Genomic DNA, 16,150 nt, shown 5'->3' with positions numbered 1-16,150 from the left:
TCTCATCTCGAGAATGTTTTATGTCACAGCTGGATCACTCATAATGACATTTCAAATAAATAAGAACCATAATCACATTTTGTGTTTAATAGAAAACACGTTTGAGTCAGAACACTGTAGAAGAAAGCACTCATTATGAGGTTTTAGGCATTTTTATGCAAAACATCAAAAAAAAAAAAAAAAAAAAAAAACTCAAGGGCATACAGTTAAATTAAGTCCCTAACCATTTATTTTAACTTTTACAAAATTATTAAAATGCTGTATGTACATTATTTATTGTGGATTATGATGTATTTATATGCCATGTTAAAATAACATACTTCTCTTTTTTTATGTACTTTGAAATATCTAACATATCATTCCATGAACATTTGGATTAAACAGTTGCTTGACTGACCAGTACTATATATATATATATATATATATATATATATTTTATATACTTATCAAAGAGAAAACTATGAGCAAATGGATGCAAAAATAACTTAACTCAAACATAATTTGACATCAGTGGAGATGAAACATCTTATGCACTGATGAACACATGAAATAAACATTATAACTTTCTGTTGTCCATGGGGAGTATTCTGCCGTTGACAATATTGCAACATTATTTTCCGATGTCCTTCCAGAGAGGGTTAGTAAATTATGTCTACATTTTCAGGACATATTGAGCAACATCTTGCATGAGCAAACCTACAAAGATCTGTCCTCTCCAAGTTAAACACACTTAATCGAGAAGCTTTGAGTGCTCTATTCTTGTGATGATCCAATCTGGAGTCACACCTTGTGTAAATTCCCTCTGGAATCTGTCAGAAAACAAAAGAGACATGAAAAAGCCTTAAACTGGTGTTACTTATTCACTTTATTCATAACAATACTCATTTAGTTTTTATACATTAAATAATGCTATTAAAACAATTTAGTAGTTTTAATTAACCTTAATATTTATAGCTCCAATGTAATCCATCTCATTCAATGACTGCCAATGCACCGACAATAAATATTCAGTGATTTCAGCACTCACTCATAATTGGCTGTGAGCAGTCTCTTGGTCTCTGGTCTCTCTCCATCTCCACCTATGGCAACCTGGAAGATTTGTGTTCCCTCCATAGTGTCGTCAGGAAGTCTGGCACTTGTCAAGTACCAGAAGCGCATCAAAATACTTACAAATTTCCTCCCTGAAAGCAAGGAAAAACACTGCAATTATTTTTTCATGCATATGGACATATGATGTGCTTTATACTAAATTATAACTTTTCAAATACATAAAATAATCCACTGAACCTTTTAAAATTGGTTGGCACTTGGAATAGCCCCATGTGCACATAAAGAGGATACAAGTATAATGGAAATAAGTAGAAAAAAATAATAAAATAAAAATTCTTAAATTACACGCCCACAGACAACAAATAAATATATAACCTCCACAAATATTGCGGGGTATGAAACTAAGAGGGTCTCACCGCTATCATCATAGTAAATGCTAACGTCTCCTGTTGTTGTGTACATGATCTCATCAGACTCGGCCGACAGCGCCCTCTGGTGGCTCAAAGGCAAATGAGCGCATTTGTCCTCGAGCTTACCTACTAGCTATGGGAGAGAATATGAGATCGGTTTGGACTTCACAAAATCTTAAACAGGACAAAAGAAGGGTGCTTGGCATCTTCGTGTACTTACATCTTTAGCGACTAATCCATCCAGAGCCTCAAACTGACACTGAGACAGCAATCTTGACACATGTGAGAAAGCCTGAGTGCAAAAGGAAAAGCTTTTTGTTTGAGTACCTGAGTGATCAAGTAACTCTTCTGGGTCAGTGTTTGTTATAACAGATCTACACAAAAACATTTTAAACCTTTTTAATTATAAACATAATTCACAAATACAACCAAAATTATGCCTGTGTCAATGATGTGGTGCTCATTTTTTTGTCCATATCTATTAATAAAAAATAATAATAATAATAATTAAAAAAAAATTGTGTATTCAAGGTGCAAGGAAAGTACTTTAATACCACATAGAAATGGCTATAAAATGTTTTCCAATTAAAAAAAATAAATGACTTACTTTCTTCTGCTGAACACAAACTAAGATTTTTAGAAGAATATTTCAGCTCTGCAGGTCCATACAATGCAAATGAATGGTGCCCAGAACTTCGAAGCTCCAAAAAACACATAAAGGCAGCATAAAAGTAATCCATACTACTCCAGTGGTTAAATCCATGTCTTCAGAAGCTATATGATAGGCATGTGTGGGAAAGAGATCAACATTTAAGTCTTTTTTTGTTTTACTATTAATTCTCCTCCCTGCCCAGTATGTGGCGAAATGCACAAAGAATGCAAATCACCAAAAACAAAAGAAGAAGAATGAAAAAGTGAAAGTGGAGATTTATAGAAATAAGAACTTAAATATTGATCTGTTTCTCACTCACACTTATCATATCACTTCTGAAGATATGGATTTAACCACTGGAGTCTTACGGATTACTTTTATGCTGCCTTAATGTCCTTTTGGAGCTTCAAAATTTTGGTCACCATTCACTTGCATTGTATGGACCTACAGAGCTGAAATATTCTTCTTAAAATCTTTTTGTTCAGCAGAAGAAAGAAAGTCATACACATCTGGGATGGCATGAGGGTGAGTAAATGATGACAGAATTTTCATTTTTGGGTGAACTGTCCTTTTAAGTGTAAATGCAACAAAGGCACACAAAAGTAGAGGCAAAAGGAAAAAAATAAAATTAAAATAAAAATAGGGGACAAGAAAAGTCCAAACGACTCTTGGAACACAGAGCAACAGATCTGGAAATAGTATCTAGGCTATATAATGCTTCATCACATTCATAAAAACTGTTAATAATGCATTTGTGTATACAAATATTTGCTTATATACAAAATGTAATTTTCAATTAAACATGCATGCAACATTCTCATAGTAACCGTATACAAGGGTTCATACTGGCACCTCACCTGTTTGGCTCCTTCCGTAAAATCCTCGATGTTAAACTCTTTGTCGAAATAGGTTCGGATGAGAAAGAAATATATGCGGGTTCGGAACCAGATGAAGGGGTTCGGGATTCCAACAACCAAAACCTTTTGATTCTGTTTGTGTCTGCCCCGCTCAGAGCTGTACCGCCGCACACTGCACACACCAGACGCTACGGGAGCGAGTCGTATGGACTGATTCACTAAAAGTGGCTTTGATGTGAAGAACCGGATCAGAACAGTGAAGGGCCTGTTACAGCTGCAGGACCTCAGTAAGGGCAGCGCCATCTTCGCCCCGTCATCCTCAGCTGTTCATCTGTAAGGAAAATCCGACTGACAACAATACACAAAGAGAAAACAGTTCCACCTTCACCGAAACATAAACAATGCAGCGGTGTTGCCCAAACAAAACTCCAATTATTTGTATATATATATTTTTTAATTAAATGTAGATTCTATGTATTGTTTGTAATGAAGTCAAGGATGGTGAAAGCAAACATGCTCCGAAAGGGACGGGGGAGACTTCAGTGAACGGAATTATGAGTCAGTATATGAATGAGAACGATTCCCTCACTCAAACATTTCGCTTCAAGACGGACTACTGAAAAGGTGCAGATGGCGGTGAATTGTGAACAAACTTCGGACTGTAAGAAATGGACTGTCAAAAGAAGTGATTTATTGCAGTGTTGTGATTGTTTTCTTGTGTAAATATATCTACTCTGCAGCGGAGACCCGCAGTGCTGAGGGGCGTGCCCTTGTGGCCATGTGTGCGCGCGGACGGTGAGTGTGAAACATAACACTGATCCTTTATACTTACATGAGCCCAATACCAAAGTACCATACCAAAATTATCACACACTTGTATTTCAGGACACTGCCATTTAAAACGTTTGTTTAGCACACAGATTTTTTTTCACAAGTGAGGTTAGTATCCTTCATTGTGATCCAGAGAATCAAGGTTAGGGGGTTATCCTTTAAAGCAGGAGTTTTTATCATTTCAAATAAAAAACAAACAAACAAACAAAAAAAAAAAAAGGTCGATTTTCTCTCTAACACCCAATAATCAACGATAAAAAATGCTCTCAAAACTTTAAACTCCAGCCTCTATATTCCCCCTACGACTAAAATTGTTATTTTCAAATATCATATGCGTGAATTTATTGCTCTGATTTTATTATTATTATTATTTTCATAACTTAAAACAGGCTTAGATAGCTATGAATAATTTGTATCTGCCTCGGAACCAGATTCTTCGATGCTTTTTCTCTCTAACCGCGCAATCGCAGCAGCGGTATCTCCCCACACATTAATGAGAGTCGCGTTGCGACGCAGTCACACGATCAGAGAAAAAAAAGTAATTTTATTTACAGTAAACAAATGGAGACATAGACAATACCCATTTCCATCATTTTTATCCATCTTTTCCATCCCTTCAAAGACACGCCAGCAAATTGTGCTTGGACAAAAATAGTTTTATGGTTAAAATGTCCATTCTGTTTTTACAAATAAAAAAATTTCTTCTGTAGGCTAAATCCCCCAAATCTCCATATAATAATTAATATTTCAAAGCCGCAAGGCCTCATAATGTTCCATATGTTATGCATGTAAAAAAATAAAATAAATGTCTGAATAACTCAAACACGAATATTGTTGATTGATCTTTTTATATTCTTAAAGTAGGCAACCTTGACTAAATGTCCTAAATACGCCCTTGGAAACAATTAGCTAAACATTAAAAGCCTAAAAAATAAAATGAATAAAAAGTTTACAGATTTCATGCAATCAACAATTTCTCTTGGCCCACCCACCCAAAAGGTCAGTAGGGTATTCTGCCTATACTACTGCCTAGAAATAAAGATCCCACCTGTTAGGGAATGTTCAGGGTTCTCACACATCCTGGAAAACCTGGAAAACATTTGACCAATTTTCCAGTCATGGAAAAAACATGGAAAATGAGAGAAAAAGTGAAATGTCCTGGAAAATCTTGTGCTGTCCTGGAAAGTTATTTTAACATTATGTTGCTGTTGCAACAATGGAGCTGGGGAGTTAACTTACCCGGGTATGTCGCATAACCTGCTTTCTGGCATACCCCCCCAGCTGTATGTGCATGAAACACCGGCTAAATATTGGCTAACATCACTTTTTTTTTTTTTTTACTTTGCTAGCATTGTCTCTTCAAACGCAATGCTACGTTATGATAAAATGGGCCGTAACATGACATTAAACATTTCAGCCGTAGCTCAGAGGTTGTGATTAGCTTTGTTAGTAAAAGGGCTAACATATGGTGTGATAAACTGATTTATATCATGGCTTGGTTTAATTTCCTATTGTGACACGTTCTTTAGGACATCAATTAACTATTGATATTTGCACACATATGAAGTAGTCCCATTTTTTTTTTACCATATTACACTTGTATATCAATGCACCAAGTTTGTTGTGAAGTTTAAAGTGTGGCGTTGTGACAGTGGTCCGACGGACATACAGAGAGCAACATGTCTGAAATAGCTTTTTGTACCATTACACAGCATTTGGGCTAAGGATCACAGTGATTTTAGAAAGCTAAGGTTCAACAAAGTGCTGGGATTTATCAGTAGGCAAAATTGTAGGCTATTATTTGTGTTGAGGCTATTCAGTTATTGGTGTTCAGGCAGCAGTGGTTAAAATATAATTAGTAAGAAAAGCACTTGCCAAGCATAGAACACAAAGGGCTTTCCAAAAGAAACAAAAAAATACAATGGCAAACCATAAAAAAGATAGCATTAAAACAAGGCAAGAAATAAACAGTAAAAAGGAAAAAAGCAACAGTAAGAGAAGATAGTAGTAAAAATAGTGACATTAAAATATCTAAAGGTTATGTCTGTAATGACCCATGTCCTGTTATTACAGGAGTGACAGAATGTCAGGAAGACAGTGCAGGTTCAAGAACGAGTGGAAAGAAGACCCCCAGTTCAGGGACTGGCTAGGGGAAGTATCCATTCGAGGAACCGGGATGCGTGTTTCGTTTCCTTTTGTGCTGGTGCCGCCTAGCGGTTGGAGCTTGTTTTGTTTAATAAAACTACTTCGGGACAGTTATGGATGAATCTGTCAGTTCCTTGTGCTTATGCCTCCTGTTGGCTGGAGTATGATTTGTGGAGTATTTTCGTGGGACATTGGAATGATTATGTCATTTGCTGCACTCATCAGCTGGCTCACTGAAGATTCGTTTGTCTGACTGAGGAAATGAGGTAATGTTCTGTGAATGAGTCTACACGTTCTCTGTGTTTATTCTGCCTATTGCCTGGGGTTTGTTTTACAAAATATTTGATGTTATGTAATTTTGCTTTACAAATTTGTGAGGCAAAATTGAGCAATCCGATGGCAAAGTTGTCACGGGGGCTCTTGTAGGCGTATGTGGACTCTTTGAGTTTAGAGGGATTGACGCCGATTTCGTGCGTGGGGTTAATGTTTGTTTTGTTCGGGGGGAAGTTCGGGGTTTTATTGTTGCGTTAATGTTGAAATGTGGTCTTCATAATTTTGTTTTTGGCACACAATTTATTTTTTCTATTATATCAAAATGTCAAATGTTAGTATGAGTGTACTATCTCTCTCCACATGGAATGTGAATGGGTTGGGGCACCCCATAAAAAGAAGGAAGGTTATTTATTTTATTAAACGTAAGAAATATGATATAGTGTTTCTTGAAGAAATGCATCTTTCCCCGCAGGAAGCTGAAAAATTTGGGAAGATATGGGGTGGACATGTTTTCTTTAGTGTTGGCTCAAGTAAGAGCAAGGGAGTCATTATATTGGTAAATACACATTTACTTCGTCTACTGATGAAGATATTAGAAACTTTGTGGAACCATTAGATCTTCCTAAACTGACAACTGAGCAAAAAAACTCTTGACTCTGAGATAAACTTGGAGGAGCTTGACGAGTAATTAAGTCCCTACCTACTAGCAAGGCTCCGGGGCCAGATGGTTTTGCCGCAGAATTTTTTAGATCCTATGCTACAGAACTGGCTCCACTTTTGTTAGAAGTTTATACTGAATCATTAAAGAATGGAAAGCTTCCTCCAACCATGACACAAGCCCGGATCAGTCTGATTCTTAAAAAGGACAAAGATCCAAGCGAGTGTAAAAGTTACCGTCCAATCTCCCTGATCCAACTAGATGTAAAAATTTTGTCAAAAATGTTGGCTAACCGATTAAGTAAGGTTATGACATCTCTTATACATATAGATCAGGTGGGATTTATTCGGGGCCACAGCTCTTCTGATAACATTAGGCGTCTCATCAATATCATGTGGTCAGTAGCGAAAGATAAATCTCACTGCCATCTCACTTGACGCCGAAAAGGCGTTTGATATGGTAGAATGGGATTATCTTTTTAAGATTTTGAAAATGTATGGGTTCGGGAGTACATTTATTGGTTGGATTAAGTTACTTTATAGACACCCTGTAGCAGCGGTACAAACAAATGGATTAATTTCAGATTATTTTACTCTGTATAGGGGCACTCGGCAGGGTTACCCTCTTTCCCCATTATTGTTCTGTCTTGCCCTGGAACCATTAGCAGCCACGATAAGAAAAGAGGATGATTTTCCAGGGGTGGTGGCGGGAGGTGTGCCGTATAAGCTTCTGCTTTACGTAGATGATATTTTATTATTTGTCTCTGAACCTACTAGATCTGTGCCTTGCCTCCACAGAATTATTAATTCCTTTTCCAAGTTCTCAGGATACAAAGTCAATTAGTCTAAATCCGAAGCTTTGGCTCTGACAGTATACTGTCCATTAATGGCTTTCCAGCCGGGCACCTTCCAGTAGCCCAAACAGGGCATTAGGTATTTGGTGATTTTATTCCCAGCAAATTTGTCTGATTTAGTTAGTGTTAATTTCGACCCTTTAATAAAAAGGTTTTCGAGCATTGTGGACAGGTGGGCTTCATTACATTTATCGATGATTGGGAAGGTTAATGTTATTAAAATGGATTGTATTCTAAAATTCAACTACCTGCTACAGTCTCTCCTTGTAGATGTCCCCCTCTCTTATTTCAAGCAATTTGAAAGCATAGCGAAGTCCTTCATTTGGAATGGTAAATGTCCCAGATTGCATTTTAATAAGTTACATAGGCCATTGACAAAGGTGGGCTAGGCCTACCCAAGATTTTGTTTTATTACTATGCTTTCAGTCTCAGACATTTGGCTCATTGTTCACTTCCACCTGAGAGAGCCCCTCCCTGGTTTGTTATTGAACAGGCAGTTCTTGCCCCTATTTCTCCATTACAAATCCTCTCTATCAAACTAATCGGAAAAATTAAGTTACACCCCGTTATTTCGCATTTACACTCGGTATGGACTAAAGTGTCCAGATTGTTTAAACCGGACACTTATTTAAATGTTGCCTCGAGCATATGGCAGAACCCAAGATTGTGTATTGGCAAGTCCCCTTTCTGCTGGCCGGAAAGGATTGTGAGGGGGGTTGCTATGCTCGGTGACCTATATGAGAGTGGAGTGTTGAGATCTTTTGAAAACTTGGTCCAACATTTTGGGATCCCCAGACCTCAATTTTATAGGTATTTACAACTGCACCACCTGATTTGTACTATTTTTGGGAGTAGCACACACCCCCCTAAGGAGGCAGATGCTTTGGGAGAGGTGATTGCGACTTTTGGAAAAGGTCATGAGGCATCAGTGTACTATTCCCTGTTAATTCAGAGTCTGGGGGACGGAGCCTTAAAAAACGTCAAGTCTGCATCTAGTGATGCAAGGGTGTGTCTTATACAATTCAAAATTTTGCATAGACTTTGGTCTTAAAGACACACCCACCTGCTGGAGATAATCGGGGGATGGAGACATGGCCCATGTTTTTTGGTGGTGTGTGGAGATCCAGAAATTCTGGTCGAAGGTTCAGAATTTTGTTTGCGACGTGGTGGGCACTCGGGTTTCGTTTTACCCTAGACTTTGTGTTCTGGGCGATGGGGCGGTCATCGATGTGGGGGATGGCCATATAGAGAACTGGGTTCTGACCTGTGTGATGATCGCCAGGCAGGTTATTTTGAGGGGTTGGAGGTCAGCTGGTGCGCCCCCATATCCGGAGTGGTGCACAGAGGTGGGGAGGGTGGCAGCTTATGAGGAGGTGTCATTGGGAAGACGGGGTGGCTTGGATATGTTTATATGGAAATGGGGCAGGTATTTGAAGTTTTTGGAGGGCTCTCGGGTGGGGTGTGGAGAGAGTAGTGTAATATAGTTAGTATGATTATTATGTGTGTGTATATATGTGTCTGTATGTGTGTATGTGTATATACAGTATATGTGTATGTATGTATGTTTGTATATGTATGTATATATATTTTTTTATATATATGTATATATGTTTGTCTGTTTGATTTTTATTTCTATATATTTACTTATGTTTGACCACAGGGTTGTTTTTTGGGGGGGGAGTGGGGGTTGTGGGGTTTAAATGTTGATTTATATATATATATATATATATATATATATATATATATATATATATATATATATATATATATATGTTTTGCATTTCATTGTTATTGTATGATTTAATAAAAAATGTTAATTAAAAAAAAAAATGTTAGACTCCCAAACATTAATTTTGCAAATAGAAATGATTAGAATAGAAGAACAAGGAGCCCTGCAACAGATGTCATAGCCCCCACAAAGCCCCCCACTGAACATCGTGTCTGTCTGAGATCACATAAAGAGACAGAAGCAATTGAGACAGCCTAAATAGATAGAAGAACTGTGGCGAATTCTCCAAGTATCTTGGAACATCCTATCTGTCAACAACCAAGAAATATTGATTTAGCTTTTTTTATGTTTACTGGACTTTGTGACATTAAGTGATAAATGAAAACTATTTATGTCATTATATATGAAGACATCCTCACTATGCAACATTTTTCACAAGTGCCTAAAACCTTTACATAGTACTTTTGGCTTGTGTCCATATTTCAAAGAGAAGCTGATCAAAGATATAAGAAAAGTGCAGTGCTATGTAGTGTCTTTTGATGAGTGCCTGAATAAAGTGACACAGAAAGAACAGATGGATGTTGTTGTGTGGTACTGGAGTGAATGTGAAGGGAAGGTAGCTGTGCATTATTTTGATTCAGAGTTCACAGGACACACTCAAGCAGAGAAGCTTTTGGAGAAAATCAAGAGAACCCTCTCACCGCTTGATCCTAATAAGCTCTTGCAGGTTTCAGTGGATGGCCCTATGGTCAGCTGGAAGTTCCTGAGGATATTCCAAACAGACAAGAGCCAATTGGACCCAGATGTGCCAAAGATTTTCAATCTGGGAAAGTGTGGTTTGCATGTTGTGCATGGAAGCTTTCAAAATGGAGAGAAAGAAACAGGTTGGAAGGTGGGAGATGTACTTTTTTCTGGCTAAGCTTCAGTTTTTTGCATTTGTTGCTTGACAGCTACAGCCTTTTTTGGAGACATTCCAGACAGATGCCCCAATGGTGCCTTTTTTAGCAAAGGAGCTCCAGTCCACCCTGAGAGGCTTGCTGTCATGCTTTATCAAAAGGAAAGAACTGGAGAAGATAAAGACACCTGTGCAGCTGCTGAAACTGGACCCACAAGACAAAGCAATCCATGTGCCACACAAACAGCTGGACATGGGATTTGCCACAAAGCAAGATTTGGAGAAGCTCCAGGAAAATCCAGTGAATATACAGGTTTTCAAGAAAGAATGTGTCTCCTTCCTTGCTGTGACCTGCAAGAAAATCATGGAGAGAAGTCCTCTTATGTACCCGGTGACCATGGTAACAGAAGCTGAATGTGCAATAGCACTATTTGAGAAACTCCTACAGGTTCTCCTGAATGCAGGATGGTACACTGCCTCAGAGTGTGACAAAGTTATTGCTCAGTATAAAGCATACTCATTGCATGTCAGTGCAAACCATATAGCAGAGTTCCAAGATTTTCTTTACAGCTGCAGGCTTGATGAATTTCTTGGAAGATTTGTCAGTGGCAGAGCAGAGTATGCAGCACTGTGGAACCTAATGAAATGTCTACTCACACTGTCTCATGGACAAGCTGCAGTAGAAAGAGGATACTCCGTCAACAAATATATGCTCGTAGAAAATCTGAAGGAGAGGACTCTCGTAGCATTGCGCTTGGTACAGGATTCAATGGTTGGCCATGCAATAGATGAAGCCCTGCCGAAAGACCTCATTCAACACTGCAAAGGAGCAAGGATGAAGTATGTGCAGTACCTTGGGGATGAAAAGAAGAAAAAAGACCAAACTGCTAATGAGAAGAAAAGAAAGGCAAATGTCAAAGAAAAATGGCAAAGAATAGTTCAAAGCATTGAGAAGATGGAGAAAGAGGCAGATGAAATGGCAATCAGGGCAGAGAAAAAAAACAGGACTTCTCATTACTGTCAAAATCAAATGCCTATCGCAAAAGTGTTGCAGAGAAAAGGGAAGAGCTGGCAGCTCTAGCAAAAACTCAGGAAAACCTGCAGGAGAGTGTGAAGAGACTACACTAATGTCAAGGAGTAACAGTTTTATTTGAATCTGACATTTTCTGTGTTTTATAATAAAATATTTGCAGGCTGAATATCCATGATACATCAGGTATATTTTGAGTTATGTAAAAATAACGTTTGTGACCATGGACATTTGGATGTTAATCAGTTCTATTTAGGCCAATTTATGTTAGGCTATGCACTGTTCTCCCTGATTTGTATTATTTATTTATTTAGAGTGAGGCAGGTGGCAGATACGTTTGCAGTTTTTGTTTCCCCTTAGCCTAATTTTCAGTTTTTTGGAGAAAGAGGAGGAGGAGAAAGTGATAGGTACCCAAACCATAGTTGTAACTAATACTAATAAAGTGAAGTGCTATATATCTGCAGGTGTATTTGAATTATTCTATTATCAATTTGTCATAATTTATACGCATGTAATAGATGATTTCATAGATAAGTTATAGCCATAGACTGCACGTCTTTAAAATCAGACTTCCGCACAGAGGAACTGTGAGAAATAGGCCTCAGATGGAACAGCGTGACCTTGATGCTTGATTATCTGCTTTGTATGTTTTCAGCACTGTCTTGATCACAAAATATACTTGATAAGAATGTACTTCTGTAAGTGAGAGGAAACAACCCCATATATGGAGTATGGGGGGGGGGGGGTGTGTGACCGATAATTCACAAAAACCACGGTCAGATCTCATGAGAGGTGAGGATCTTTGTTGTTGAAGACTGTTAAAAGGGCCAGTCCTGTGGATGAAGTGCATCAGATTCCACTAACAGTCAGTAGGAGTTTCACTGCCACATTCACTCTTCGTGATAGGAATGAACTTTGATAAAATCAGAGAATTGTTCATACCAAAAACCAAAACAAGAGACATTTTTGTTGTTTGAACAAAATGAGTCAAACGATAGGTAGACCAATACGAGGCGAAAAGCCCGTACATTGGATGTTTAGAAATAACAAATGTTTCAGAACCTAACCGTTTGTCAGTAACCTGATGGTCAGAGGGAAAAACGCAATTAGATCCATTTCCACAAGAGGGGTCGTTCAAAAAGATAGATTTAGACAACGGCAATTAAATTGTGAACAAAGGATGGGGCGACCCAGAATGGGATTATAAATATATGAAAAACCATTTGAGGTGACCGAGAAAGAATTAATTGACGAAGTTCCTGAATTGGCTGGCACACGCGATCTACCGGGAATAAAAATGGAAGAAGAAGCCAAATCCACGAAATTAAGATCACAAGAAAAAGGGAAAGATGGTAGGATAATGTTAAAACGAACACTAGATTTTAAATGGGCTAACCCACAGATGTTCAGACATATGACAGAATTTCTAATCAAATTATCAGACCGTAAACAAGATCTTTTGCCAGATTTGTTCAAAATGCACGCTTTTATAATCATACCAGACTCTCCATTTTATTTACTGGGCTTAGATCTATTGCATAAAATTGGTGCACAAATAGTTTTTGACAATGCTTCTCTGCAACTCATGTTTCCTGCTGTGTATTCAGTCACCGTGCCTACAGGAGGTGTGAGGGAGAAAGTGAGCAGAGAGCAACTGCTGGAGGCTGATGAAGCAATAATTAACCCCAGACTATGGGCCCAGCACAAAGACAAGGCTGGCCTTATAGATGTGAAAACATATACAGCTAAATTAGCTGTAACCACTCCAGTATACTGTAAGCAGTATCCATTATCAACTGAAAAGGGAGAAGGTATTAGGCCAATCATTGAGCAATTGATTGAACAAGGTATTCTAATACCAACACACTCTCCATACAATACTCCAATAAATCCTGTGAGAAAGGCAAATGGAACTTGGAGATTGACAAAAGAATGATTTAATTGAACCACTTTCTCCAATAGTTCTAGATGTACAAACAATTAATTCAATACCATCAACACATGGTCATTTTACTGTAATTGATTTATGTTCTGCCTTTTTCAGTGTACCTGTTTCGCCTGTGACCCAGCCATTGTTCGCATTCACCTACGGGGGCCAAAAATACACATGGAGAAGGGTACAGAAATTCGCCAGCTGTCTTCTCAGCTGTTGTGCACTGTACATTACAGGATGTGAAACTGCCACCTGACACATGCCTGTTGCAGTATGCTGACAACATCATGGTTACTGCTGAAACATCAGAGGATTGCAGAAAAGCATCAATTATTAATTGAAGCTACAGTGGGTCAAACAAAAGGTTGAATACCTTGGACATGTGCTAACAAAGGGGACTGTGCACATGTCGGCAGATCAAATCAAGACAATTCAACACTGAACAATGATGATGCAATCCAGTGGACTACGGAAATGGACTTGGCATTTAAACATCTGAAGTAATGCCTTGGAAAACCACCAGCTCTGGGTCTTCCAGACTACAGCAAGCCTTTCCATCTGTACGTGCACGAGGCTGGGGGGACTTCTGCTGCAATCCTTGCCCAGGAACACGGGGGTTCTTACCGCCCTGTGGCGTATTTATCTAAAACTCTGGATTAGGTTGCAAAGGGCTTCCCTGGTTGTGGCTGCAACAGCGATGATGGTACAGGATGCAGAATGAGTTGTGCTTTCACATCCTCTGACTGTGCACACAACTCACCAGGTAGGTGCTATTATGCACAATATTTCAACACAACACATGACTGTTTCTGCATCCGCTCTGCAAGATGGGAGACACTGGTATGTAGATGGCTCATGCTATAAACCAAATGACAATGTGTACTGGTGTGGTTAAGCAATTACAGAGCTAACCAATCAAATTATTGAAGCATACTCTTTACCATACACTTTGTTTACAGGTGATTTGGAGGTGGTAGTAGCTGATTATGTGGATTCCCTTGTCAAAATATTGAATAGCATAAATGGTAATGTTTCTTTTTCTCTCCCTCTGCCCACAGAAAAGCACATTCACCCATTTTTTCCAAACCAGCAGGTCCTAGTGAAGTGTCTGAAACCAACGAAGCTCGGTGAGCACAAGTATCTGGGTCCAACAATGGTTCTGGCGGTAACCAGGATGGGGGTACTGACAGATCTGCAACCACAGTGGATACATGCAAGCCACGTGAAGCCTGCACCTGGGGAGAGCCTGACTATTTCGAAAGCGAATGGTGAAAGTACTGGAGGAGCTGAACACGCAGCGCCAGTGCCTAACCGGGAACTTGAGAATTAGAAGGGACGAAGAATGAAGTTCTTCATTATATTGTTGTTATACTGTCTTATGATAGTAGTCGAGACTCATATCTAGCGGTAATGAGACATGGATAGATGATGTTGATGCACCACATACCTATGCTACTAATTTGTGGTGGAAACTAGCTAACTTTATGGCAAAAAACACGGGAAAAGAAAGGTAGTTGTTATGTATGCATGCATATGCTGCATGGTGCATCTACACCAGCGGTAAAGGTACCCTAACCCTAACCCTCTGCCGGAATTGTGGACAGGTAGAATTGTGGACATGGTAGAATTAAGGATGGAACAATAGGCCTCGGATGGAACAATGTGACCTTGATGCTTGCTTATCTGCTTTGTATGTTTTCGGCACTGCCTTGATCACAAAATATACTTGATAAGAATGTACTTCTGTAAGCGAGAGGAAACAATCCCATATATGGAGGATTGGGGGGGGTAGGGGGGCGGGGGGGTGTTCAAGGTAAAGGGTGTAACCAGCCTTGTGTGACAGGAACCATATAACCCCATGCTTTCCTTTAATAAATCGAAGAACTGCTTGTGACATTCTGTGTCCATGTATTTCTTCCCATCGGTGAACTCCTGATTGAAGAATGACTGCGAGGAAGACAGACTAAAGCATTCAAATTGTATTTTACTAACAGGAACATATTAACGTATCACGTGATCCCTATCTGTCATACCAGCTAGATCATCACTGAAAATGTCCTGGAAAAGTCCTGGAAAATGATCTCTAGAAAAGAGTGGCAACCTTGAATGTTGCATTAATTTGATATACACTACCGGTCAAAAGTTTTTAAACACTGATTCTTTATTATAATTTCTTTCTTTTTTTTTTTTTTTTTTCATATATTAGAATAATGGTAAAGTCATCAAAACTATGGAATCACATAAATGGAACTATGGGAATTATGTTGTGACTAAACAAAATCCAAAATAAATCAAAACTGTGTTATATATTAGCATCTTCAAAGTAGTCACCCTTTGCCTAGAATTTGCAGACATGTCCTCTTGACATTTTCTCAACCAACTTCTTGAGGTTATCACCCTGGGATGCTTTTTAAACAGTATTGAAGGAGTTTCCATCTATGTTGGGCACTTATTGGCTGCTTTTCTTTATTATTTGGTCCAAGTCATCAATTTCAAAAACGTTTTTTTTTTTTTAATAAAATTTTACTTTTATAATGAAATAAATTAATATGTTGGCACAATTATATTTTTGTCTACAAAACTAATTTCAAACATTTAAGCATACGCCTTCAGATCAAAAGATTTTTAAGATCTTGAGAAACATTTCAGTCAAGTGTTTCAAAACTTTTGACTGGTAGTGTGTATATATATATATATATATATACACACATACATACATACATACATATATATATATATATATAAGGCATGAATTGATGAATATCAGCCAACTAAAAATGCTAAATCTCCCAGCATATTCACTGCAAGATCCCTTGCAGATATTCTTTTCCTTC

At 38.4% G+C, this 16,150-nt stretch overlaps 1 protein-coding gene across 1 annotated transcript; it reads right to left on the bottom strand.

The window, feature by feature from the left end:
• Nucleotides 1-133: 133 nt before the first annotated feature.
• Nucleotides 134-3,312, bottom strand: LOC127446870 (m-AAA protease-interacting protein 1, mitochondrial-like). Its single transcript, XM_051708169.1, has 5 exons — nucleotides 2,970-3,312; nucleotides 1,681-1,752; nucleotides 1,467-1,593; nucleotides 1,028-1,181; nucleotides 134-809 (listed from the first exon to the last, which is right to left on the bottom strand). The coding sequence occupies exons 1-5, from the start codon at nucleotides 3,270-3,272 to the stop codon at nucleotides 731-733; spliced, it is 735 nt and encodes a 244-aa protein (XP_051564129.1). The 5' UTR covers nucleotides 3,273-3,312; the 3' UTR covers nucleotides 134-730.
• Between the last annotated feature and the right edge of the window lie 12,838 nt (nucleotides 3,313-16,150).

The sequence above is a fragment of the Myxocyprinus asiaticus genome, chromosome 10 (assembly GCF_019703515.2).
Source record: "Myxocyprinus asiaticus isolate MX2 ecotype Aquarium Trade chromosome 10, UBuf_Myxa_2, whole genome shotgun sequence".
NCBI classification, from domain to species: Eukaryota; Metazoa; Chordata; class Actinopteri; order Cypriniformes; family Catostomidae; genus Myxocyprinus; species Myxocyprinus asiaticus.
This window is presented reverse-complemented; position numbering and strand designations above follow the sequence as displayed.

Bases quoted from the DNA above. Each gene is read 5' to 3' on its own strand.
- LOC127446870 (XM_051708169.1), bottom strand. From the start codon at position 3,272: ATGGCGCTGCCCTTACTGAGGTCCTGCAGCTGTAACAGGCCCTTCACT. The intron at 1,594-1,680 runs GTAAGTACACGA...TCTCTCCCATAG, and splicing joins ATGGATTAGTCGCTAAAGAT to CTAGTAGGTAAGCTCGAGGA. The intron at 810-1,027 runs GTGAGTGCTGAA...GTTTTCTGACAG, and splicing joins CTGCTCACAGCCAATTATGA to ATTCCAGAGGGAATTTACAC.